The following is a 26500-nucleotide window of genomic DNA, read 5'->3' on the forward strand; positions in this document are numbered from 1 at the left end:
CAAAATCTGCAACTACTCACTGGAGCCATCAATTAAATGTAGTGGAGTAAAAAGTACAATATCTGCCTCTGAATTGTAGTGGAGTAGAAGTATAAAGCAGCATAAAATGGAATTACTCGAGTAATGTACAAGTATCTCAAAACTGTACTTAAGTAGCCCATAGTACTTGAATAAATGTACTTAGTTACTTTCAACCTCTGGAAAATCATGAAAAATGCCTATCGCAATTTCCTAAGTCCAAGATAATGGCAGCAAACTGCTTGACCAAAAGTCAAAACCTAAAAATACTTAGTGTACTATAAATTAAGGCGAAGAGAAGCAGCAAATCCTCACAATTGAAACACCTGAATTGGAGAATCTTTGGTATTTATTCTTGCAAATTGACTTAAATGATAAATCAATTTATAATCAGTAATTTTTCGGACTAACTGACTAATCGACTGCTTGACTAATCAATTCATCTCCAGTCTGGATAAAACAACTTTCTTGTAGTGGATACCACACATATTCGCCTAATAATCAGTTCAACAACAGCAAGGCATTGTGGTCCATGTTATTTTCCTCTGTTGTGTTGTCTTATGTAAATTTCTTTCATTTATATGAACATTTACTTAAGCCAGTTTCCCATTTAAGATTACGCTGTTTGACAAAACAATACCAAATTAGGTTCCACCTACTAGTTTTTTCCCAAGCCTTTAACCATATCACGTGGTCTTCAGTTGTCATGGAGATGCATCTGTTGACATGGCTGTTGGGATTTCATACATACCAATATAATGATTTAATTTTAATCAAAATATGCAGAATCAAAAAAGATGTAGGGCTTCTGAAATAGGCCTTTTTCGCAGCACACATCTGGACTTGTGATAGCAGGAGAGGCACAGGTGCCACTAATAACATTAAAAATGGTCCTGTTCCATATTAGTGCCCTGGTGAGCCATGACAGTGAGCCAGCGGACATAATATCAGGGCCCGGGAACTGGGACGCCTAAATGCAATGCAGCCATAAGTAATGTTATTAATTGCACTTGTGCTATTCAAGCTATCACATACTGTGAAAAAGGCCTCTTATCATTGAGCTGAATCAACAGAAACGGAACTTTAATCAGCCACACATTAGTTAGTATTAACTGCAGGGCTGTTGTATTGGCTTGTTATGTTACTATGAGCCTATGGTCTGGAATAAAGTAAATCGATTGTTAATTCCATGAGATTATAAAGGGGTTACTTTAATTACAGTACGTCTATCCCTGCATAAAAAGAGAATCCCTTGGAAAACTTATCCTTTCACCCTTACTGCCACTATAGCAGTAAAATATACTTGAGTAAAATTGGATAGTGAGACTTCATGAAGCTGGAAAAGTGAGGTCTGTGCTGCTGCTCTGCCCCAGAATTGTCACCTTCATTGATTAAGAGACGACACAAGTGCTGTTGATCTCTGCTCTGCTGTGTTCAGATGGCCCACAGATAACGGCAGTGTTTTCTGGTACATTACTGGGAAGTAGGGCATTCGCATTGTGCCACAGCTGTAGTACCTGACGGTATCTGCCCCGTCTGCTGCATCTCTCTCTGCTGCAGCCTCAGCCAGTCCCCAGAGAGGCACACTGAATGACAGCTTGTAACCGAAGTGCTGGATTAACTGATGCCATCTTCATTTCATCCTGAAAAGAGTCACTTTGGGGCCTTATTAATGAAGGCAGGCACAACACAGGGTGCCATCTAATCTCTCAGCTGTATGCAGTCAAATTTTTAAGGAAAGATAAAGAGAGGGGAGGCTGTTCAAACTGAACGGAAACACAGTGTAATGCAGAAACTGGGATGTCAGGAAATCAGTGTCTGAAAGCAGCAGAGCATGTGTTAATCCACATATACCCGTATATTGATGCGTACAGCAAGCGCGACACAAGTGTGCTCATTTTTTACAATACAGCTATACATTCAGATTGGTGAAACACTGATTTGTGCAAACAACAGATCTGCAGTTGGTTTGAACTGGACTGTCCTCAGTTTGTAGTTAATGCTGTTTGTAGTCACACTGACGCATTTTAACACAGTGCTTTGCAGCTGCTGCAATCAGCCCGCTTCTCGTTCTCAGGGACGAACTAAGAGCAATGAGTCAAATGAAGCAAAACGCTAGTGTTATTAAAATTACACGCCCTTTGAAGCACATTTTAGGTGCTGCTGCTGGGAGTCAAACACAGAGCCGGTCATGAACCCTCAGAGAGATGAGAACTGACAGTCACAGAGATGGGTTCCAGAGAGAGGAGGGCAGAACATGACAGGCCAACAATGTTCATCTCATATATTGGAGCCGGTTAAAGACAAAAAAAAAAAAAAAAAAGGCTGAGTAATCCCAATAATCGCAGAGCCAATGGGGGTTCCATGACAGAGACATGTAAAGCTCAGATGATGCTCATTAACAAAACAGACACCGTAGACATAAGACAATGCTCTGTATCCATGGGCCACTCACAGAGTCTGAGCTTACACACAAAGTTGTTTATCTATTGAATGTTTTATTTACTTGGAACTGTATATTTCATTAAAGCTTACAATCCTCAAGAATATTACCTTTATAAAAAATGCTTTGTGTGTCATGTTAACAAAACCCCAATCAGGTAATAACTACATTTCATATAGATAAACACATTTTCAAGATTTGATGCCATCAAACATTTTTTATATTACACTACTATTCATATTATTTTATTCTACATTTGCTAGTGTTTTCATAACACTCTGTATTTCAATTTGGAAACAAAAATTGCTTTTCTGTGTTTTTCCTCTAAGCTAAAAGAACAGAAACAGTCATGTGCAATTACCATTAGCAGGCTTTAGAAGATATGGTAAATGCGGATTATTTCCAGAATGATTTAAGATTTAAAGAGCAGTCATAACAGCAACAACGAGTCTTCAGAAGCAAAAACAAAAAGCATAACATTGGCAGCGCTGCTAAATAATGCACATGGTTCTAAAATGAGAGATAGTTTCACTCAGGGACAAGTCACGGTGAGAGTACTTATAAATAATGATCAGGATCCTTTTCTCTGTCTGATGCCATGTGGCCCCAGTTCATCATGTATGCATTGACTTTCTTACCCCTGCACCTATCACTTAGCAATGCAGCCTCTCCGCCTAATGACACTCAATCAATATCAATAATAAGGCTCATTCAAAGGTGTGATCATGCCAACTGGAAAATACAAATAATCCAGTTCCTTTGGGTGTTTTATGTCATCTCGGTAATCAGTGGAGGGAAACGACGATAATACCTCAGGGGAAGTACATTTGCATTCAGTGCTCGGATTCTGTGACTGACAACAGGAATAAATCAATTGAAAAACCCCAATGAGAACAATATATGAATCTCCTGAAATGCATACAGAAGAGGAAGGGTGTAGAGAAAGTGTATTGATTTCATGCACTACACATTTATCTAGAGTTACTGTACGGCTTGTTTAATTGTGTGATTAAGTTGCTACCAATTTATAGATTTTGTCTAAGCTACAGTATACGGCACTCCAGCTAACTTTCTTGTAATCAAGTTAAACAAATGAGATACAGTCCCAGATAACGCTTGTACCTTTGAAAGCAATGAGCAAGGTCATATAGTTTTCATGCAGTTAGTCGACTATAATATATCTCAGATTGTAGTCAAATGCAGTTTGCTCTACTGGGCTAATTTTTACATTGTTAAATGGGTATTAGAGTTTCTTTGTAGATCCTTGGGGAAGCTTTGTTTTAAAAACTAAATTTGGGTCAAAGGGCCATTTCAGTTGGTTTAAACCTAGCAAAACCCAAAAAACAAAAGCAACTGCTTGACAGAGTTGAGGCTTTTTTTTTTTGTTCTCTTTCCCAAATGTACCCAAAATGTAAAGAAACCCTCTCTCATTATTTGTAATTCAAAGTGAACCGAATGCTCCATTAAGATAATGCTTAAAGTATAGGCTATTTGAAATCGGTGTGTAAAGTGTTAACGCTTTGATAAAGAAGAGCGCGTCTCAGCAAAACTTGCCGCACATCACAGTTTCTCCTGCCCCCCCTTGAGAGTGCAGGTCTGTTTCTGCTTCCTCCAGCAATAAATCAAAACCTAAATGGAACGCTGTCCCAGCTCCAACTTCGGGTGAGGCAGGCACATGAAGCCAAACAGCGAGTCCTGCACTCAGAGCTGAAGGGTTTCCAGCCAAACACGGGGCTTAGATGACAGACGATTGAGAGGCTACATGCTGGAATATTTACCAGCGACATGCAATGATACCCTGCTTCTTCTTTTGTTGGAAACATGTTGTCAGAGTGGCTAACACCGCCCCAGTTTTCATGCCACGAACAACGATGAAAACACAAGGCATCCAAGATTGTTACACCCTGGCTTCGGCAAAACATTTCAACCATCTCAGTGAGATGGACCCTGCTCTCAACAGCTAGTCGTTGCTATAGCTACAGCTACAGCCAACACAATCCAAGGACCCCTTTTACCCGTTTCTGAATTAATTAACAACACGAGCATATTCAAAAGAGGCTTTTGTGAAGGAGAAGGTTGTTTTTGATCTAGCTCAGGTGAAAATATAATGTATTCTCCACTTAAGTGCCTCATTTTCACACCAATTACTGAAACAAATAGTTCTTTCGAATGAAAAAATAAAGGAAGCAAAGGTTTTTCTTTGTGATTCACTCTAATGCACCTCAGATTAAAGCAAATTGTTCCAGATAAAATCCATTCTTAACAATCCATTTGGTAGTAGATTTATTATACATGAATTACATAGCCTGAGGCTGGCCGGCCTAACAGCTCTCTCAGGCCTGTTTGAATTGTAAAACACAGCGCCTGTCACACTTTATTTCCTCTTTTCCATTTTGCTTTTTTTTCCCATGACATGGCACAAATAATGTTTTACCCCAAACACTGTAGTGTTGAAGCTTAAGCTTAGTTAAATGATAAATTGCATGTCCATATAGTGAGTGCAGGGCACATTAAAGAAGTAGACGGGGAAAAAAACAGTTGTGTCCATTAAAGTGCACATGCATATGAATGAATGCATGTCAAAGATAGTGTGTTCATAGCTACGTTCACTCAAAACAATAGGTGCACTCGGGTGTAAACATTTTAAATGCACACACACACATACGCAGACACACACACACCACACTGGTTGCTGCTTCTTCATTGTCTGTAAATCAAAGGTTATGAAGTGGCGCCATGATCTGGAAATGCAGTGCATTACACCATTTAGGACAGACTCAGCAGGACTATCTGTCCCGCTGTTCCACCATCTGTGGCACGTAAGTAAAAATCCATCAAAATCCATCTGCAAATATTCTAGATGTCATCTTCTTCCACTTATATAGAACAGTTTTACCGGTATAAACAAGTTTTGATAAGTGGGTTTATAGAATGTTAGAACTTTTTTTTTTTTACAGGTATCGGAGATAGTTTTCCTTAAAAAAATGATCAAATAAATTGGTTTTGCTCAGTGGGTCAGGAGCTGAGCGTTAGTGTGAAGCAATCCTCATTCATTTTGGATGTTTTATATAGCCTGCGCTTGACCAGCACCCCATTGAACTGCATACAATAGGCTTATATACTCCCATGTAAACCAAACTTGGCATACAAAGTAAGAGTTCAGCGCAATGAACTATATGAAATGGTACTGAAATACAACTTAATTTAAATTATCCTTTAAATGCAAAAAGCAAAACTAAACACTGTAAATATTGGCAAGAGTGATAGTTTTAGGGGTGGGGGATGGTCTATGTGTGTGCACATGCTTGAAGTGAGGAGTCAGAGGAGCTGTTCCCAAAGTTGGGACTGGCTAGGCCGCAACTGGGAATCTCTGGGATTCAGTGTCTCTAACAGGAATGAGAAGATGAGAGTTTGGAGGATGGTTAAAAGCATTTAAATGATCACAGCGGTCGAGTACAAAACCACGGCCACTCTCACACACAAAATAAACACACTTTTAACAAAAGTATTGTCTCTGTGCGAAACAATTAACACGTGTAGTCTAAATAGCTGGATACATCGCAGTAAGTACAACAACCTCTGGTAAGAAAATCAAGCTTTTGTAATCATTTTTTTAATTTTTATTTTGAAAGTGGAGGGCCACAGCTCTCCGATACCTTGTATTTGGGTATGATCTCAAAAGTCAATAATGACACAAATTTAATTGTATCTGAAGCCGAAATATATTGAGTTTCCGTCCGGATCGTAAACAGAGACTTGAATTAACATTTTTAAACAGAATCCTACTTTGGATGCATTGATTTTTTTTTATGTAAAAAAAAAAAAAAAAGGCTCAAAAATTCATGGTCAGCACTCACGCGTCCGATCATTTACTGAAAAAACACGAGGCCTACGTGCGCTACGTGTCGCTCTGCGCAGGCATGCACAGCAATGACTCCACAGCTCTTTCATCATGTCTTTTTGTCCAAAACCGGTGTGTGTGTGTGTGTGTGTGTTTTTTTGTTTGTTTTGTTTGTCTGTTTGTCCCACGCCGTTTTACAGACGGGCGTTGATTGGCCCTCTCGGTTTGGCTGTCTGGCTCCACATTCGAGGGTCGAATTATTTTAGAAAGACATAAACTTGTGTAGAAGCTTGGCCGGGGGGTCAGGCGCCTGCGGGGTCGGGAGGCCTGGCCTTTGCCTCATCAAAGGCTCCAAAAATGTTACCAGGCAGGGTAGAGAACTGAGGACGTGAGCTCCGACCTCATTGGTTAACAAATGCAGTGGGCGGGGCGTCCCGGCTTGGGTATTTATTGCTTTGTTCCATTGTTACAGTGTTTTCCAGCTGGTCTGGCTCGCGAGGTCGGGGCCCCAACGGTCGCAGGACACCGCCGCACCTCTGTGTCGCACAATCCCCCATCTTTTTTTTGTGTGTTGGGGTTGGTTTTGTAGAGATGTCTCTTTCTTGCAATCACTCCCTGGACGGCAGCTTTCCTCCCTCCCCAGCGGAAGACAGGGGTTCGAAGCGGCTGTCCTGGGGCAGCCTGCTGCAGAGGCTGGCCGAGCTGAAGGGGATCAACCAGAGGGTAACAGCAGATCAGGGCTGCAGGAGTGAAACTGGTGAGTGTTGCCGGCTTTTGTCTGAGCAAGCCCTATTAATCTTTTTGTTTGGGTTGATGCAAATAGTGACTAAGAAGCATTTTAGCCTTTTTTAATTAGTTTGTTAACCTGCACATGGAAAAGAAGCGAAAATGAACTGACAAAGTACAAAGGGGGAGACAGAGATTTTTTACTTATAACCTGCTCAAATTTTTAATCACCAGAAAACGGAATAAAACGTTTAGTGTGAGTACTGCACTACCAGACAAGACTTTAAGCTGTATTCTTTTGTTTTAGGATCTGTGGCAGACATGTCTCTATCGGAGTCAGACAGCAGTTTCTTCTGGGAGCCCCTGGAGGAAACCTTAGCCACAGAAGTTGTAGCAACCATGACACAAAGTCTCAACAACGCCTCACACATCCTGGGCTGCTCCAAACTCATCTTACCTGACTGTCTACTACACAGTATCAGCCAGGAGTTGCTCCACCTGGCCGTGTGTGAGCCCTGCGGCCTCAGGGGAGCGCTCATCGACCTGTGTGTAGACAGGGGGGATCAGGGCTCCCTATGTACCGTGGACCAAATAGCAGTGGATGCCACCCTGGTCCCGACCTTCCATGTGACCCTGGTGCTGAGACTTGAGGCCAGTGGATTGTGGCCAAAGATTCAAAAGCTCTTTAAGGGGAGCAAGTCCCTGCAGACACCTGCAACATCTCTGGGGCACCAAACCACTCTGAGGCTGAGTACGGGCTTCAGAGCTATCAAAAGAAAACTGTATTGTTCAGGGGAGCTGCTGATTGAGGAGTGCTGCTGACCAAGCGCTCCTGTCCCTGACAAGCTGAACTAAATTCATGTGGAGCGTGAAACGGAGCTACACAGATGTCAAATGGCACTGACAAGATGGTCCTGAAATAGCACGTATGTGTCTCTGTTGGTAAATTAACGTGTGTATCAAAGGGTTCCCTGGAACCAACTCATGTCTCATGGCAGCTACTCACCCGGTTGCGGGTGAGTCAACAGTGAAGACTCATGTTTGAACATGGGTCAGTTTCTTTCCTATGAATGTAAAGTCATACCCTTGATGGAATGGCTTATGTATTTGATAGTCAAATATTATCACCTGAAACTTGTGCTTTGTATTTTTAACAACTTGGAAGAACTTGAAAAAATAAATTATTTTCTATTATATTTTGTCGCGATCTTCTTCTAACTTTCTAGCAATCAATAGCTGTGTCCCTTATCCATTCTTCTCCGAAAATGTAATATTTTTTCATTTTTCAAGATCTTTCTGGGGCTGTCTCACCACTACCAAAAGTTCAACAAATTGGCTGTGTGTTTATATACACATATCTATATCTATATCTATATATATATCTCTATCTATATATATCCATATATATCTATCTATCTATATAATATATATTAGATATATATATATATATAAATAATATATATACACACACATATATATATATACATACATACACATATATATATACACATACATACACATATATATATACATATACATACACATATATACATATACATATATATACATACACATATATATACATACACACACACACACACACACACTCTTCATTTTGTCACTGTTCCAGTGTGAACACACTTTATACGCAAAAGCTGCTTGGAAGTAGTCCACAGTGTGAATTTGGGACACAGATCAACTTTTTATAAAAGTACACGAGAGAGAGAATGTGCGTTGTGTGTTTTAAAAAAGAAAATAGGCACCCATCAATCATTGGACAAATTTAATTCAAAGAAACTTTATACAATTTTAGCATGTTAATTTAATAAATATGGTTCACTTTTATTTGTGCAATGATTTTCAGTACTTATGATCCAACAGACTACAAGCGATATCCACATAATAACATTATAGTACATATTCACTTCAATAAACCCTGCACTGTTAAAAGTAAAATGAATATTTACATTGGTAAGAACTATAAAAATTACACACTTTTCTCATGAGTGGCTCAGACATCTGTCTATGAGAAGGCCATTGGGTTTCTCAAAATGTTTAATGAAAACAAAAAGATTGGGACAGAGAAAGCTAATCTTAGCAGCTTTGTTACTGTTCAAATATGCTCTTACTTTCCTCCGTGATGCCCTGCGAACTCTCACCCTCCTGAAGACACTAGTGTAAGAAAATGTCAGCAGTCAACTCAACGCTTCTCACAGGTCTACAGGAAGTCAATCTACACCAAGTTGCAAAGAGGTTCCTTGATGAGGTTTGCTGCCCACTGCATGTAAGGCATTTTTGATTCTCTTGGTTTGCTGTTCAAATATACTCCAATTTGAGTGGGCTCCGACCGATTTCTTCTAATTAGATTCAAGTACCGACGAACCTAAGGAAAAAAAAAAAAAAGAATCCATGATAGTTATGCAGCAGTCACTCTGCAGTGCAAAAACTTTAACTAGATTCCTACACATGCACATACAACCAAAAAATTCAGTAATAACAAAATAAAGCTGACTAAATGTGCGCTGTATTAGATTAAAATGAATGGCAACAGCAGTCTGGAAGGTTGGCAATCAAAAACATGTGAAACACTTAAGTCTTTGCAGTTCATGTATTGTACACATTAGCAATTATACTCTAATGCCACTGTGATGTTTGTGGCAACTTACCCATGTGTGTGCAAGTGGTTTCTAGCCATCCAATATAACCTGAATCTCAGATAGTCTGGAACAGCTGGGTGTGCCCATTCTCTGTGCCCTTTGGTACAACTCAGAATCCCCAAAGTAACGGGCACGATACAGTAAGCCTTCCTCTGAAAGCAAGAGAGGAGAGTACGTCAGTACACTTGGTTTCGGTCAGCTACTCTATGAACATGAAATCATACAATTCAAATGTTAATAGATTCCTTTAGAAGCTGTTGTAATGAACTCAAAAGGTGGTGCCATTGTATTTCCAGCCGAAATCAAGGTGGCATTCTGTGCAGCTGCAGTAGCTGCTTTTCTTTTATGATGAAAACTAAATGCTTTGGGTTTGGGACTGCTGGTAGGACAAAACAAACCATTTAAATATGTAAACTTGGGCTCTGAAAAATTGTGATATGCTTTTTTCACTATTTTCTTTCATTTTATAGACCAAATGGTTAAGTGATTAAACAGGAAAATTACCGGCAGATTAATAGATAACGAATATATTTGCTATGTGCAGCCCTACTGGAAACTTACTCTGCTGCTTCTCCTTCCAACAGTTGTTTCTGAGGTTGGAGATGTAGTCTTCTTCCACACTTCTCTCAACATTCTTCAGGTTATTCCCCGAATATTCCTCATTGAAACGGTCGCCCACATAGAAAGGCACCTTCAGGTTGGATGTATGCCTTTTGTGGATATGTCCCGCTGACCTGACGCATATAGAAGAAGTAATAACAGAGTGAGATAGATGTCGAGACATTTTCATACAAACTCAGAGAGCTCTCTGCGTGTTCGAAGCACTTACGGGCGATAGCTAAGGCTGTAGGGAGGCTGGGTGACCATCATCTGGCTGAGAGCAGAAACAATGATGAGGATTAAGATGGGCATCAGCTGGACAAACAGAGCCAGACCTCCCTGTCCAGAGAGAAACAGAAAACCATTTGATTAGTGTTTATTACAGACACAGCAATGCATCAGCTGGTATAAAATTCAAGTGTAAATGATGTATGACAGACAGAACTTACATCTCTCTGTTGTTCTCGTCTTTCTTGCCTATTATGATGTGCAAAGTGCATTCTTCCATTTCTGTAAACGTGTACGTTACCTAAAAGGAATTTAACCAAATAAAGATTAAAAAAAGATAATGTGCCACTCAGTAGTTCTGTGACTCTAAGCCATGTGAAAACAAGGCCTAAAAGAATGCAGGTTTTCAGTCCAATCAGTTACTACAGCTGATTTCAAACCAAGTAATGACGATTTTTATTTACAGGCAGAGTTCTAATTTATAAAAATGCTGGTCAAGCAAACCAATTAATTCACACAGACTGATCCATTTCCAAGACACCACCTTTGGTATTAGCCTGTTCACTCCAAATAGCGTATACATTACATCATACAGCAGTGCAATGGATGTTGTAATTACCGAGGAAATAACTAAAGTTTGTATTTTCACTACAATGAACATCACAGATAGGCAAACAGAACAAATACCCAACCATATTGGAGTTTAGATAACAGCACTATGAAGTTAGCCTTGCTTTGCACTGGCACCAGCCTGCGGGAAGCCTGTGGTTTTTTGCTTGTGGGAGCTATAAAGAAAAGGCGCGGCTGAAAAAGAAGGAGATTCATACGGCTGAACAGCCAGCTAGGCAGCTCTCTCTCTGATGCGATCAGACAATGATCGCTGATAAGGGCTTGGTAAAGCCAATGGTTCGAGACAAAGCACAAAAACTACCAGTGATGGCGACACAAGGTCCACCGACTGCTGATGGCTAACTGGTGGCTTATATCAAATGAAAACCAAAATACTGTTGGGCCTCGATAGTACCTCACAAATTACAACATCCTGACTGACTATATTCATCTGGCCTTTACTTACTTGATGGGAAGCCTCCACCAAAGAACATGTTGAAGAGGTCCTCAGGTGAAATGTCTGCTTCAAAGTCACGATGGTGTCTGTGTCTGCTTGGGTGCGATCGCTCCTCGCCATACTGGTCATACTGCCTTCGTTTCTCAGCGTTACTCAGAACGGCGTAGGCATTACCAATAGCTGAAACACACACACACGCACACACTTAGTAAACTTATATTTACATATTCTCCATAGAACAGCAGTGGAGAGTACTTTTAATATACCTTTAAAGGCCTCTGTGGCTCCAGGTGCGTGATTTTTATCTGGGTGAAATTTCAGAGCCAGCTTTCTGTAAGCCTTTTTAAGATCCTCTTCAGAGGCAGTCTTTTCAACTCCCAGAATTTGGTAGTAATCTTTACAACTCTTAATCCTGTAGTGAAAAAAACCCCCAAAACAAAACACCCACCCACAAGAGATGGTTAGCAGATTGCGGGAAAAACAAACCAACGAAAACACTGGAAACAGAACATACGGATACATCCTCATTTAACTGTAAGTAATGACACAAACAGACACTCATAAATTTATGAGCTAACCATATGATAATTCTTCTTCGCTCTTATAGTACTCTAGGAATGTTGTCTGATCTCCATAAACATCAGACAACTGCGGTCACACAGCGAGCGGTCTGTCAGCAGAAAGAAAAGAGTAATCTCGATGCATTTTGTGCACTTGATTTTGCAATTTTCAAATACTCCTCTATGACCAAAGGCATTTTAACGATATGTAGACTGATTTTAAAATGCTTGTTTTTCAATCCTTTAACAAAAATTATGTATACTACATTCAACTCTATTTACCGTCTGAAATATCATGGTGGATTGTGGTTGTCATATAATCACAGTACAAAAGAAGCATTTTTCTCCTTTCGTGTTAAAAGCCGAACTAAAATTAAGTTATTTGACTGCTCCAGCTGAATGCCATTAACAATCAGTGCTCCCACCTGCTTGGTCAACATACCCTGAGAGTACTAATATCCCCAACCCCTAGGTTAGATTGAATATACTATAAAATATACCTTCACATTATTGATTGCTATCAGGGTACTGAGTAGGGCTGCAGCCAATGATTATTTTCTCAATTAACAGATTAATCTATGGAATTTTGAAAATTGCTACAAACTACATGTAATTTCTTAAAGGCCACGGTGATGTCTTTAAATTGCTTGTTTTGTCTGACTAACAGCCCAAAAGCTATTAAGATATTCAACTTACTGTCATAAATGGCAAATAAAAACAGCAAATCATCTAATTTTAGACGCAGGAACCTGATAGTGTTTGGAGTTTGTACTTGGAAAAAGCTTCCACTATTAATTGATTATCAACATAGGTTTCGAGTAATTCTCTGTAGACCGCCTATGCGAGTAATGGACTAACCGTCGCAGCTCTAGTAGTGAGTAAAACACGTAGTGACATTCAATTTTGTCAGCGTCAACCAGCTCTACTAAAACCAAAGAACAGATCCACATGTGCACTGACTTTCTGACAGCGTCCAGTTGCTCTGCGGTGTAGGATTTGGCCGAGTCTGTGGCACCCTGTGCCGACACATCAGCGTCGTCTCCGTGACTGCGGTGCCTCATAGTGGGTCCATCTCCATTCACAGGACTGCCATTCTCCTCTGAGGGCTTTCCATTCTGCGCCAGCGACTCCAATAAGTCTGTAAAGAAATAAGAGCCGTATTATTCGAAGATTCCACATGTTTACCAGTCCGTTAATTCAACAGCAGTTAGCTAACGGTTAGCACTTTAGCGGATACCGACGACGTCGAGGATGTAAATCCTAACTGCGAATCAAGAAGTACAAATTTTAAGACAATAAGTAACCAAATATCAGAAAGATTGCGGCTGGGGAGGAAAAGACTACAAATACCAGTGTCGGCTAGGAGCTGCTGGTGTAACGTTAAGACGGTTATGCTAACGTTAGCTGATTCAGTTTCAAAGCGATGGCCCGCCGTCAGACATAAAACCAACGACGAAACAGACGTTTATTCGACGTACTTTTGGCTTGATCTGTCGGGAAGAGGCGCTGTGCCTTCTCCAGAAACTTCCTGGCTTTGTCTGGCTGGTTGTTTCTGACCGCATTTAGTGCAATTTTGATGCACCGCTCCGCTTCGTCCTTGTTTGAGTCCATCGCGACACAGCGGAAATGTTTACTTGCCCCAAGGCGCACGGAGATGACGTAAAGTAGGTGGTTGGCTCGTTATTCACACGTCATAACAGTTTGACTTGAACCGACAGCATGTTGTCCATTAACACACGGCTGAAAACGCGTTTTTAAACACTGACATCTAAAGTCAATGGGTTAATTATTTATGTTCGTAGCCATAGTAGCTACTTCTTTGAAAGACGAAATGGCTTTGGCAGGTACATGCGGCAAGTCAGTCCTTTCTGTGAAACGCAAGATTTTGTATTCTTTTAGGAAGACCCGTCTGTTCTTTTCAACTAATGACACCATTTTAGCCGACCTGGGGAAACCACCATCAAAGAAACGGTGGAGAAAAAATCCCAAGAAACCTCCCTGGACTGATGACCTGTCCTGGGAGGAAAGGCTGGCTGATGCGGTCACCCCTCTGTGGAGGCTGAGCTATGATGAGCAACTTGAGCTCAAGCAAAATCATCAGGAAAGGATACTGTCTCAGCTCTCCGGGTATCTATCAGGCAGCTTCCAGTCGCAGTCCTTATCACCTATGAGAGGTAAACTCAGCTTCCCTGTCCTGCCTATTCTGCCATCGCCAGTTAGGGATGGCTACCGCAACAAGTCTACATTTTCTGTCAACAGGGGAGTGGATGGAAATCCAAAGACAGTTGGATTTTACGTGGGCACAGGCAGGGCAGGGAACATTGTCTGCGTCAATGGAGACCACCTGCTCAACATGCCGGAGAAACATAAACTAGTAGCCAGATGCTACCAGGACTTCATCCGCCTCTCTTCCCTGGAACCCTGCCTGCTGTTCCACACTGGGGGTCACTGGAGAGAGGTCACAGTGAGGACCAACACAGAGGGCCACACCATGGCTATCGTGCACTTTCATCCCCAGACACTCACCCCAGAGGAGGTTGCGGTCCATAAGGCCGACCTGGTGGATTACTTCAAGCGGGGCCCTGGATCGGTCTGCCAGCTGGACTCACTGTTCTTCCAGGAGAGCAACATGACTCGCTGCACTCATGAGGAATCCCCTTACCAACTCTTGCATGGTCAGCCACACATATACGAGGAGGTAATATAAACCATCAGGGCAAAATCACAGAGAATCTAAGTTATTTGACATAGCATACAGCCTTGACAAATCGGCATTGCAACTTCATAATCTTTTGTCCAGCTGCAGCAGGAAATTTTGAAGCACTTGTTTTGATAATTAATTACTTGTACATTTTTGTCTCAACACAAATTCAGGTGAAAAATAGGTTTATCTATTTTTAAGGTGATGATATTTCTGCTCTTTTGCTAATTTAATAGTTGCATTTATAGCGATGTAATGCTTAAGAAAAAGAGTGGAAGAAACAGTTTCCCTAAAATCAACCAATTATCAGCAGTAAAAATAATGCTGGAACAATATGACATTTCCCTTTAAAGCTGTTATCAACTAATATGCAGAAAAATCAATCAATTCATAATTTAGAATGTAACATGTCAGCAGTACTTAAATTTGCCCATTTCAGTCTCTGTGTGACATAACTTCTGCATGTAAAACTGGTGATTGTCCCTATAAGTATTGAATTTGTGATGATGATAGACAGAGAAGAGCAGGTAGCACAAAATCCATGTATGTCAACATGATGTTTGTTTTTTAATCTCTGTTCCTATGTTGTTTCGTTCTCCACAGGTGCTGGGCTTCAAGTTCCGCATCTCTGCTGATGCCTTTTTTCAGGTGAACCAGGCTGCTGCTGAGGTGCTCTATGGCACAGTGAGAGACCTGTGCGTCCCAAACACCGAGGGAGGTGGAGGAAGAACGAAAGGCGGTGGTACTTTTCTAGATGTGTGCTGTGGGACAGGTGCTATTGGCATTACTATATCCCCCAGAGTGGACAGAATTATTGGTATAGAGCTCATAGAGCAGGCAGTAGAAGATGCCAGACACAATGCAGCTCTCAATAATGTACTGAACTGTGAGTTTATCCCTGGGAAGGCCGAGGTGGTGCTCCCTGGCCTCTTGTCTAATTTGAGCTCTGCCGGTGGAGGCCTTACAGCTGTGGTAAACCCTGCTCGGGCTGGCATGCACCACAAAGTGGTGCGAGCTTTACGAAACCAGCCTTCTATCCGCCGTCTGGTCTATGTTTCCTGTAAGCCAGACGGCGAGGCTATGAGGAACTTCAGGGAGCTTTGTTGTGCACCCGACCTGCAGAAAAAACTCACAGGAGAAGCGTTCTCTCCAACTCTGGCTGTGCCAGTGGACATGTTCCCACATACTCCTCACTGTGAACTGGTTCTACTCTTTGAGAGGTAGCAAATATTCTTTTGTTAAAAGGTGGCCTCGAACCCTTCACCAACAACACTGGTTGCTTTAGAAAGGTAACAGGGAGTTGAGTGATGATGTATATATGCTAGATGATAATGGAAATGTTTGTAACCACCTACAGTAATATTACACCTACAAAGATGTTTTGACTTTTTTTCTTGATTAGACCTCCCTTCATGATTGTGTGGTAGCACTGCAACAAATGATTATTTTGATTATCGATTAAATCTGTCAGTTATTTTTTGATTTGTCTTGTGGTCTATAAAGTTTGTTAAACAGTCTTCGTCCACTTTAAGCTTCACAAAGGCTACATTTACTGCAAGGCTGTCACATTAGATCTCACGATATTATATTAGACGCTCTTATTATTGTGCCCACCCCCTGCTGTACGGCTTTTTTTGTTTGTCTGCCCTGCAGTAGCTGTGTTTGTGCAGTAGGTGGTGCCATTACAACTTCCGTGACTGCATCCCTCCAGGAAACATGGGCTTCAGACAGCCTTTGCATAACTCCTGCGTAGGTTCATCCCATTCAATCCAGTTCACTAAAGGTCATAACATAATGTGTGTACAGTATAAGTGCCCCAGTTTTGTTACCATCATACCATCAGGTAACCATCATTTATTTGAGGTCATAGATTGTGACAAGGCGTCACTTGGCTTGAAGCCTGGATGTTCTTTTATCTCCTGAGTGAAGTAATGGGATGATGATTCTTGTGCACAAAATCATCTAGGCCTTGCCAAGGTAAGCAGTGCATCGGGGCAAATGAACTCTCTCCACCCCCCCCCCCACACACACACACACACACACACACTCACACACACACACACACACACACACACACACACACACACAACAACTACCAAAGTTCTGGGGCTCATATCAGTGAGCTGTTTCATATTTTACTCCCCTCTGCTTCTCTGTTCTGGAAGGCTTTACCAAAATTGAACATTTGAAAGAAATGTTTTGTTCACAATACATTTCTGTGGTGTCTTGCGCTTGGGAGCAAGAAATCCAAGTAATCAGCCTAGCTGCAAAGTTTCACCCAGACGCCCACTTATTTTCTCATTTTCTATAACAAGTTTTCTGCCTTTTTCTATCTTTGACTGCTGATGTCAGAGAACATCTTGTGAAATATCTTGTGCTTTATGAAACTACTTTGTGTGCTTGTATTTTCCATCTTCTCAAAGCCTCTTGTCAACATCGAACATTTGCGACCTCATGCCTACTTGTCTGGTGAGGGTTCTGTGCGGTTGCTGGATCTCGATCTGAACTGCTGATGTCAGCACCCAAAGACAGAGTGAGTGGCCCAGTTTTGCTCCTGAGAGCACTGCTGATGTCAGAGGTCACAGGAAAATAATTTTAATTTTGATTTCATAACCATCCCAAATTAGACTTGCTTTAAATTTGGTAGGTGCAGCTGGAAAAACAACGAAATCGCATTTGAACTCCACAGTCTCTGCATCTCTTTGGAAATGGGTGACATGTAAGTGGGGGTTAGGGGCACAGTCATAAGACAGCAAATCTCCTGATGGCTTATGTCATGCTGAAAACTGTTATTGCAGCATAAGATCATGGTGTCATATAAACTGACATGCGTTTGCAACTTCCTGAAATGTTTCATCAGATTAACGAGTCATATTCAGATCGAGAACTGGACATGAAAGACTGGGCAACAGCTATAGATTCCTCACATGATAAGACTTACTGGTGATGAAGAGAAAAAAAAAAAACGGAGGGCGGTTAACATCAGTTAAGCAAACAACCAATGGGGTATTATGCCATCAGTTTGCCCATCGACCAGCTGCTTTAAAACCACCTCGGAATAGGACTTCAGACACCGGGGATCAACGCACCGCATCTTCGTTCCGTTCATCTTTGCATCTCGCAAAGCGCCCGGATCCCCTGCGGCTTTGGGTGTCTTCCTCTGTAAGGAAACGCGGTTGGAAAGCGCACAGTGAGTAGGTCTGACCGGAGTAAGCGGCCGCTAGAAACACGAGACTTTTTAAATGAACGTTTTTAGAGAGACGCCGAGTGTGGTAGATATGACTGACTGTTATGTAGCCGCTGCTGCACCGGCCAACGGCAAACGAAAAACGGTGCGTCACTACTCTTCCACCGCCACACACCACTCCCCAGCGGTTTTTTGGCGAGTCCTTATTGGCATACGGCTGCGGCGAGACACGGGGAAAATGGCATCGCTGTTTCGCACGGTAACCGCGGGCGCACACATGGCCGGATTAACCTCCTAGCGGGAGGGGGGCCCGGGGCAAACGTTTGTTGGGTCCCTATTGACCACCTCGGTACATGGCAGTTTCATTATTTCCCCAGGCACCCAGAGGCCAACCAGTTCTCCAGAGTACTCGCTTAGTCGGGACAGAAAAATAATTGGGATCAATCTTGACATCTGATTAAGAGTTTAAGTAATGTTTTTTTAAAAAAAAGTTCACTGCTACCAGCTTCTCGTGTGCTAGTTTTCACAGTTTTCTATTACAGTAATTCAACAGCTTTGGGTTTTTGACTGTTGGTAGGACAATAAAAGCCATTTGATTATGCCACCTTGGGCTTCAGGGAATAAGGATTGGCCTTTCCTACTGTTTTCTGACATTTTTATAGACTATAACAATTGATTATTAAAGAAATATAATTGCGAGACCTGTTGATTAAAAAAAAATATTGGTTGCAGCCTTACAGTAGTCAGATTTCTGTGTGTAAATCGCTGCCTGTACACAAAAATGGAAGCATTCTGATAAAACACTTTGCAAGAAGTTGCCACAATTTAAACTAAAACAATTTAGGTCTTAAAAGTAGGTTTTGACACAAGGTCCCGCTACATGACCAGCTGGAGGATCGATGACCCGTCATATGACACTGTACTTAAGTGGTGCAAACTTCTAACAAGTTTGCGATCAGTCAAACTATGAGCCCCAAATAATATGGAGCGAAGCGTGGGCTCCTGGGGCACCTGGGGGGGGTCTGCGGCCCCTGGGCAGCCGCCCACTTGGTCCAGTTGGCAATGCCGCCTTGGGCGCCGCGAATCGGCACATGACACTGGGACGAGCGGTGGTGGTGAAAAGTGGTATCTAGTCAAACGTAAGTGGCCCAAACGGTTGAAAGTCGCACAGTGCGGCGGCATAGGACGATCGGCTCTGGGATGTGCCAATAAGGCGGGAATACCTACCATGTGTCCATGCCACGGGCATTTTAAGCCAAGTATGCCACTAGAGCCAGACTGGCACGTCTTCAGCCACTATTCGGGCCAGGGCGCAGCAGCTGGAGAGTTAAACCGCGAAGTGCCGCATGTACACAGCCAGCCGCCGTACCTTCCCCTCTCTCTGTTTCTGCATCCTGCTGTGCGCATTTTAACTGAGCAACTTCTCTCCCTTTTACCCTGCTGCGCACCGCTTTTTACAGAAACCCCCCTCGGCAAAATGACCGAAACGGAAACCAGGAGTCATCACGCCGGCAAGCAGCAGAACGGCGATGCCATGGCAGAAACATCGACGGTGGAGGATGTTTTTGACGACACCTATAGAGAGAAAGAGGGTCCCAAGCCGCCGAGGGTCCTGGTGTGGAGAAATATAATTCTGATGATCCTCCTTCATATCGGTGCGCTTTATGGACTGGTTGTCCTTCCTTCCGCATCGGGTTTAACTCTTGCATGGAGTAAGTATCTAGTAAAGACAGTAGCAGGCTTAGCTCTGCAGCATTTTGTTGGTATTTCCTGCTTTCGGGCCACAGTCACTGAACAGAATGTGCTGATGTTGTGTGATCATTGCTAACTACGGTACAAGCCGCCTGAGGGGTCATGTCAGTGGGAGTAATGGAGAATGAGTCACTCTGGCCTGGTACATTTCATTATACACATCCGTGCTTGTAGGCCTGCAAATCTATTCTGTCCCTTCTTTTAAGAGCTCAAACCTGTGGCTGACTGTTAACTATTTGGACTTCATTTGACTGTGTTGCATGTCCCAAATCAGAAGTATTTGAGTTTCAGAGGTAGTAGCCATACTGATAGCTGAATAATTACAAGTTGTGTCCAACATATATATATATATATATATTTATTTATATATATATGTAGACTATTGAGGCATGACTCGAATTCCTGAACAGTCTCAACTTTGTTTCCACTCTGGCACTGCATAATTTTCCCCTCTCTTTGCAATGCTGAGCTGCATATTATTTCACTGGGGAAGACAAAGCACAATCGCCATTCCCATAGACATCCCATTGTGAGCTGCGTGGCACCACAACAGAATGCTCTTTGCCAGTCAGAAGCCCCCGGTTCTCAAATCCTGGGTAGTCTTGTCTGGGCTTCACATAGGAACACATTCAGCAGTTTTAGAACAACAAAATTGTGAGGGCAGACCTGCGCGCTCACACCGTCCCATCTCCCCACATAGACGACTTTTCTCAGAACAAAGAGGCCTGGGTGTAATGGAAAGAACGTGGTGTCCCATTGACTCTGCTCTCAGGGGTGTAAAATTAATCTCAGTGCAGTGGTGACAGCTTCCCCAAGGTAACCGTCCTTTCCACCTGTCTTTCTTCCAGCTGCAGTGTGCTACCTCATCAGTGCTCTCGGCGTGACTGCTGGAGCACACAGATTATGGAGCCACAGGTCCTATAAGGCTTCTTTTCCCCTGCGAGTCTTCCTGGCTCTCGCCAACTCAATGGCCTTTCAGGTAAAACCGGGAAAAAAAAAGTAAATATTCCACGATTCACTGTGCAGAATGATGCATACGCAGGCTTTGACAATGGAAGGCTGTTTTTACATTCACCTGCTGAAGGCGGAAGTTTCACAAATTTAAACATATTAGAAAGTTTTACTTAAAGCAGTGTATTTCTACATGCCGTAAAACATACCAGGCTGGGATCTTGTTTAATATTCATTACCTTTACTATCAAAAAGAAAGTGGCAAGGTATGGTTTCCACATAACTGTGTATGTAATCTGAGTGATATGCATTGTTACCATATGATCCCTGACTTTGATCTGATGATCTAAAACTTCCATGCATATCTGTGGGTTCCCCATGTCATCCTCATTACCTCTGCATTTCTCTGTGTGAGCAGAATGACATATATGAGTGGGCGAGGGACCACCGTGTCCACCACAAGTACTCCGAGACAGACGCAGACCCCCACAACGCAACGCGGGGGTTCTTCTTCGCCCACATCGGTTGGTTGCTGGTTCGCAAACATCCCGATGTCATCGAAAAGGGACGGAAACTGGAGCTGTCGGACCTGAAGGCAGACCGTGTGGTCATGTTTCAGAGACGGTGAGCACTGCTGTCACTGCTGACTACTTACTGAGACTTGCTGGATTCTCAGGGGCTGCTATGTCATCATTGTTTCACAGTAAACTCGTCTCCTGTCCAGCTATTTTGCATTAGCAAAATATGTTTATTGGGGGGAAACGGAATGCCACCTGGATTATGGCAATAAAACTAGCAAATTAATACTACGTACATTATGTCTTTCTTCAAGTTACCAGGCAAAAGGCTTATACAAACTAGCTTGCCGAACTGGGACGGTTTCTCATGTTGATACTCCTTTTCACATCTCAGTGTCAAAACAAATTTGTGGTTCAAGTTATCGAAATAGAACCACTTCGGAAAAAAAGATCATGGTCACAGTTATAGTAAAAATGATAATAATAAAAATGTCACTGACCGTTAATCAGAGACAGACCATGAACCCGCACCATGAGATGTCAAGGGCACAATCCTTATCTATCGATTGTCTCGACCTTCACACCTTTACTGGCCCAAGTGGTATATGAATGTCACACTACTGAATATATCGTTAATGCAGAACAGTTACATATAAATGTATTTGCAGGGTTTGTTAGTAGCTTTCTGTGTTGCCAGTGAAAGTCACTTCCCCTCCGGCTCAAGCTATACAGGATGTGGCCCTCTTAGTGGCAGATCTGCTGATAAGGGATGGTTTCAGGGTCTGAATCACAGCGAGCCCATGCAGTGTCCACTCTCTGGTCATTTGTCAACATTTCTACTCTTCTGGAAGCAGTCCCAGATTTTCATTTGTGCTCTCAGGCAAAGGGGATTAACACTGGCAAGCGCAACCCAATCAGAAGGCCATGTCAACTGTGTACAGTGAACTAATGTGCAAATTGTCTGGAGTTAACCTTGTTAATATGTTTATAATCGCTCTCATAACAGTGAAGGATTAAATTTGTGGCCTTTATGGGACCGTTTACCGTGACGCGGGTACAGATTTTGATGTTGCTTTAGCAATCAAATTGTGTGAATTAAACAAATGAGATGCAACAGTGCTTTTCACCCCCATTTAGAGTGTGTTGTGGGATTATATGTATTATAGAATGTATCGTGTAACCTTTGCCATTAGAAAAAAAATGATTACATGTCAGTTTAACCATAAAAAAATCATTTACATTATTTAAAAATCTGTTTTTTTTTTTTTTTAATTTAGACTCAGATTGCATTGAGTGAGAATGGATCTTTGTTATTTCATTTCAGGCACTATAAGCTTTCTGTGGTGATCCTTTGCTTCGTCGTGCCCACCTTGGTGCCCTGGTACTTTTGGGGTGAACCCTTGTTTGTGGGATACTTCATCCCCGGGCTCCTGAGGTACGCAGTAATGCTCCATGCCACCTGGCTGGTCAACAGCGCCGCACACATATGGGGCAACAGGCCTTATGACAAGACCATTAACCCGAGGGAAAACCCACTGGTTGCTTTCAGTGCCATAGGTAAGGAAACAGCACCTTGATTATTCACTATTATTTGTCCTGCAGTAATGTGCTTATGTTGTATTGTGAGTGCATAAACATCTTTGTGTAATTTACTGTCTTGCCTGAGGGATATCTCAATAATCTTTTCATCACATTTTGAATGCTGGTCTTGACAAGTCGACCACAGTGGGGGCTCTCTCAAAGCTGATTTAGCCTGGCATCTGTAGCGGGACAATGTGCTAATCCAGTGGCTGATGTGTATTTTGTCCTGGCTATGACAGTTTTAGCTTTGAAATTTAGAGTGTGTATTTAGTCATTTTTTAGAGCTGGATCTTGATATTATTTTTGGTATATTTGTTTCTGATGAGTCAAGACTTTATTTCTGGTGGCTGACACCACGGGAGTACGATGCTGCAAACGGCACTGAGCAATGCACAGTGAGAGGAAATGGAAAAAAACTACTTGAAACAGTTATGCTCTGATGTACGTTTCACCTTCTTTTAAGTCCCATCTATTGTGTCAGGCTGCTTGGTTCCAACAGATTTTTCCCATGTTACTCCCTTGTTCCTAATCAGCCAGAGCAGCTGTAGTACACAAGTTGTCAGTAAATGGAGAAGTAAAGAATGCGGCTGCTCGTTTTGGAAGCATTTTACGCTTAAATTCACATTTGAAAGTTTCTGATGATAACCTCAGTGTTCCCCAACACAAAAATAGCCCTCTGGATTGTTTTCCACTTGGTACCAGAGTTGCGAATCAGAAATTGAAATATATTCAGAATGCTTTGCCACTGTAATCTGGAAGAAAAGTAGTGCGCTAGAGTTTTGGAATTGATCCCAAAAAGCCCTGAAAAAAAAATCCAAGTTTATCCAACATGTTCTACAGAGTTCAGCCTGTAACTTTAGCAGCAATATTACCTGCTAACAGCAATGTTACCTGTGTCGGCCGCAGAATTTTAGACTTGCCGATTGGATGTTTTGTACTACCGTTCTCCATGGGATTCACAGTCGTCATATTTTTGTCTTTCATGAACCACAGTTTCTTTTTTTTTTTCGACGTATTTGCTCACTATTTGTGGTGTTTATTCATCCATGAAAAAAGATGAAAAGAACTCGAATAATTACCAGGAGTGTGGCTGGCAGTGTTTTCACCCTGTGTGTGTGTGTGTGTGTGTGCGCGTGTCATCGTGGCAAACGTAATCCTGGAAACACCTACTGCAGCGGGAACTACCACAGAGGCGGTTTTGAATACTTTGGCAGGTGTCTTCATCTGTGGACAGATTTTGTCACCGCAATAGCGTCACAACTGTTAAAGATACAATCACAGAAACTTTACAGGTGTGTAGTTGAGATCAAAATGAGGGCTGACTTGGAAGATGGGTGTGGGCCATCCCATGACTGCTGAATACTCATGTAATAACTACTGAGTACTCGTGGGTCAGAACGTCAACATGTTGGCGGGTTTAACGGCTGGTGTGATCCTATCGCAAGATGGTCTCTGGATTTATGTGGGAACATCTGTGCTGTTACCATGACAACCAAACAGCACCCTAATGACTGCAAAAACGAATTTAGCAAATCTGATTTTGGTAGTGTAATGTAAATTACATCATGTGACAGTCAGCCTTCAAGATTTTCAGATCCAAAAGTAAGTCTCTACTTCACTCTCTCCACTTTGCATCCCTGCTGCCTGGGACTGTTTGAGAGATTGTAAATGTACCATATGATTGTTACCAGCCTCACAATAAAGTATGTTACTCTTTTGTAGCCATGCATATTTTTATTCAAGTTATGCCTGTGAACTTGTGTAACATTCGGCAAAACACTAAGTTTTTCTTTTTCGGTTTTCAGGGGAAGGCTTCCACAACTACCATCACACATTCCCCTTTGACTACGCCACCAGTGAGTTTGGCTGCAAGCTCAATCTCACCACTGCCTTTATAGACCTCATGTGCTTCCTGGGCTTGGCCAAGGACTGCAAGAGGGTTTCGAAGGAACTGATCATTGCTCGCATTCAGCGAACGGGTGATGGCAGCAACAAAAGTGGCTGAGTCACACCAGCTATAAAACTCTGCAAATGATACAGACATGTCAAACCAGACAGACCGTAGCAACAGGTATAGCAGCATTTCAGTGGTGGGGTGGTGATTACCATGCTTCTGATTCTAAGTTAAACCTCTTCCTGAGATTAATCCTGGCTTTAAAGAGTTTAGACCTTTCCATATATTGTGTGGGTCTCCTTTAAGTTTTGAAGTGTCCTCACTGACTATTAGCCACAGCCAGAGACTTGGCTACATGTGCAAGCACAGCTTTTTTTATCCATAATATGAAACAGGCACAAAGTCAATGAAAAAGACTAATTGGGAATTAGGTCTCTTTTTGAAAGCAGTAGGACAGCCAAACACGTCTGTGTGAGCAGTGTGTAAAAGCAGTAATTACAGGACAATTTACCGTATCTCTTATTTATTAATGTACTATTTATTAATAGTCTTTGGCACTTTGAAAGCTTCATTGAAACCCTTAACAGTGAGGTTTTTGTACGAGCAAGACTGAGGGCCTTTCGCTCTAACTTCTGTCAGCAGTGCTTTGTTTCATTCCACAGGGAGTGGAGCTTAATCTTGATATTTGTTTATCTATTTTAAGCTAAGGTTTTCTTTATTTTTGGTAAGCTAGTAGTCTTACTGAAACAGAAGCTGCTGTTTTTCAAGGCCAACATTTCAAGGCCCCATTTTATCATACTAGAGTATCCCTGGCTTAATACAGTTCAGGTGTGTTGTACTTTTGGGATGCTTTCACACCCACCGTCTCCAAATGTACAAGGGGCTCTTAAAGGGGATTGATAAGAAGTTCTCTCGTGTAAAGCCGTGTATACCTCCGGTTGAGTAGTGAAGCTGGCCCAGACTCCATCATTAACCCTCTTTGTTTAGACACCTCCGGACTGAAACGTAGAACCAGATTTTCTCACTCTTAATCTGAAAAGAGAGAACTATTGGCATTTGTTTTATCACTTTGAAATACACTCACATATGAGGATTCCCTCTCCCTCAGATAAGGCCAATGAGGTGTGTTTAGGCGGTGCATTTACTTTTTGAGCTGTGTGATATTATTGAAACATATGTCAGGACTCTTGCCCAAATGCCTTATGAAGGTTGCACACCTGTTGGAAAAAATTAAAAGTTCAAGTTATGGAACTAAATTAGGGCTTAAATTTTCTGTCTAATTACAGCTGTGCAGTGTCTGTTTTGAAGGAAAACTTGAGAAACTGTAATCCCTTTATTTATAATGAAAAAGAGGGACCTTTTAAAGAAATCCTAAAAAAAGGTTATGCTTTACAATGATTGAACTTTTGTGTAACCAAACAAAGACTTTGCTCCTAAAACAAGATCCAAACTTATGATTATACTCTTGTAATATCTGTCACAATTCCTCTTTTACAGAGCAACAATCTTTTTACAGTGTTAACTTCTTGAATTTTGAATGCCTTAAAAAATGGCACATTTTTTCAAAGAATGTTTCTGCCCACAATATGTACCATAAATAAACCAAATTTTCTACTTGTGACAAAATATGTTTTGCTGTTTTTGTTGGAATTCTGTAATACTCCTTATTCGTATACTGAATAAAAAAATATGAACATACCATTCCTGTTACATTCTTTATCAGTGATAACAAACTATTATTAAATTATTGTATTGACTATAATATAGAGAACTATTC

The 26500-nt window shown here is 41.8% G+C and overlaps 4 protein-coding genes across 7 annotated transcripts; 3 read left to right on the top strand and 1 right to left on the bottom strand.

Moving 5' to 3' along the window:
• The first annotated feature begins 6599 nt into the window (after nt 1–6599).
• On the top strand, nt 6600–8185 carry LOC120796552 (DNA damage-inducible transcript 4 protein-like). Its single transcript, XM_040139534.1, has 2 exons — nt 6600–7059; nt 7336–8185. Exons 1-2 carry the CDS (start codon nt 6894–6896, stop codon nt 7848–7850), a joined length of 681 nt encoding a protein of 226 aa, XP_039995468.1. The 5' UTR covers nt 6600–6893; the 3' UTR covers nt 7851–8185.
• A 633-nt stretch (nt 8186–8818) lies between these two features.
• Nucleotides 8819–13800, bottom strand: dnajb12a (DnaJ heat shock protein family (Hsp40) member B12a). The gene is made up of 9 exons (XM_040139423.1): nt 13618–13800; nt 13100–13277; nt 11846–11991; nt 11589–11759; nt 10735–10814; nt 10515–10624; nt 10247–10419; nt 9695–9837; nt 8819–9411 (listed from the first exon to the last, which is right to left on the bottom strand). The coding sequence occupies exons 1-8, from the start codon at nt 13748–13750 to the stop codon at nt 9716–9718; spliced, it is 1113 nt and encodes a 370-aa protein (XP_039995357.1). The 5' UTR covers nt 13751–13800; the 3' UTR covers nt 8819–9411; nt 9695–9715.
• Nucleotides 12629–16329, top strand: trmt2b (tRNA methyltransferase 2 homolog B). 2 transcript variants are annotated; one of them, XM_040139422.1, is made up of 3 exons: nt 12629–12748; nt 14039–14837; nt 15444–16329. In XM_040139422.1, the coding sequence occupies exons 1-3, from the start codon at nt 12687–12689 to the stop codon at nt 16062–16064; spliced, it is 1482 nt and encodes a 493-aa protein (XP_039995356.1). In that variant the 5' UTR covers nt 12629–12686; the 3' UTR covers nt 16065–16329. The 2 variants fall into 2 exon arrangements, with proteins under 2 accessions (XP_039995356.1, XP_039995354.1); XM_040139420.1 differs by lacking the exon at nt 12629–12748 and having other exon boundaries at nt 13757–14837.
• A 1011-nt stretch (nt 16330–17340) lies between these two features.
• On the top strand, nt 17341–26424 carry scdb (stearoyl-CoA desaturase b). Of its 3 annotated transcripts, none has more exons than XM_040139262.1 (6): nt 17341–18030; nt 19488–19739; nt 20628–20758; nt 21149–21354; nt 22573–22805; nt 24635–26424. In XM_040139262.1, exons 1-6 carry the CDS (start codon nt 17787–17789, stop codon nt 24832–24834), a joined length of 1266 nt encoding a protein of 421 aa, XP_039995196.1. In that variant the 5' UTR covers nt 17341–17786; the 3' UTR covers nt 24835–26424. The 3 variants fall into 3 exon arrangements, with proteins under 3 accessions (XP_039995196.1, XP_039995197.1, XP_039995195.1); XM_040139263.1 differs by lacking the exon at nt 17341–18030 and adding an exon at nt 18037–19166; XM_040139261.1 differs by lacking the exon at nt 17341–18030 and having other exon boundaries at nt 18037–19739.
• The last annotated feature ends 76 nt before the right edge of the window (nt 26425–26500 follow it).

This window comes from Xiphias gladius, chromosome 11, assembly GCF_016859285.1.
Source record: "Xiphias gladius isolate SHS-SW01 ecotype Sanya breed wild chromosome 11, ASM1685928v1, whole genome shotgun sequence".
Lineage (NCBI taxonomy): Eukaryota > Metazoa > Chordata > Actinopteri > Istiophoriformes > Xiphiidae > Xiphias > Xiphias gladius.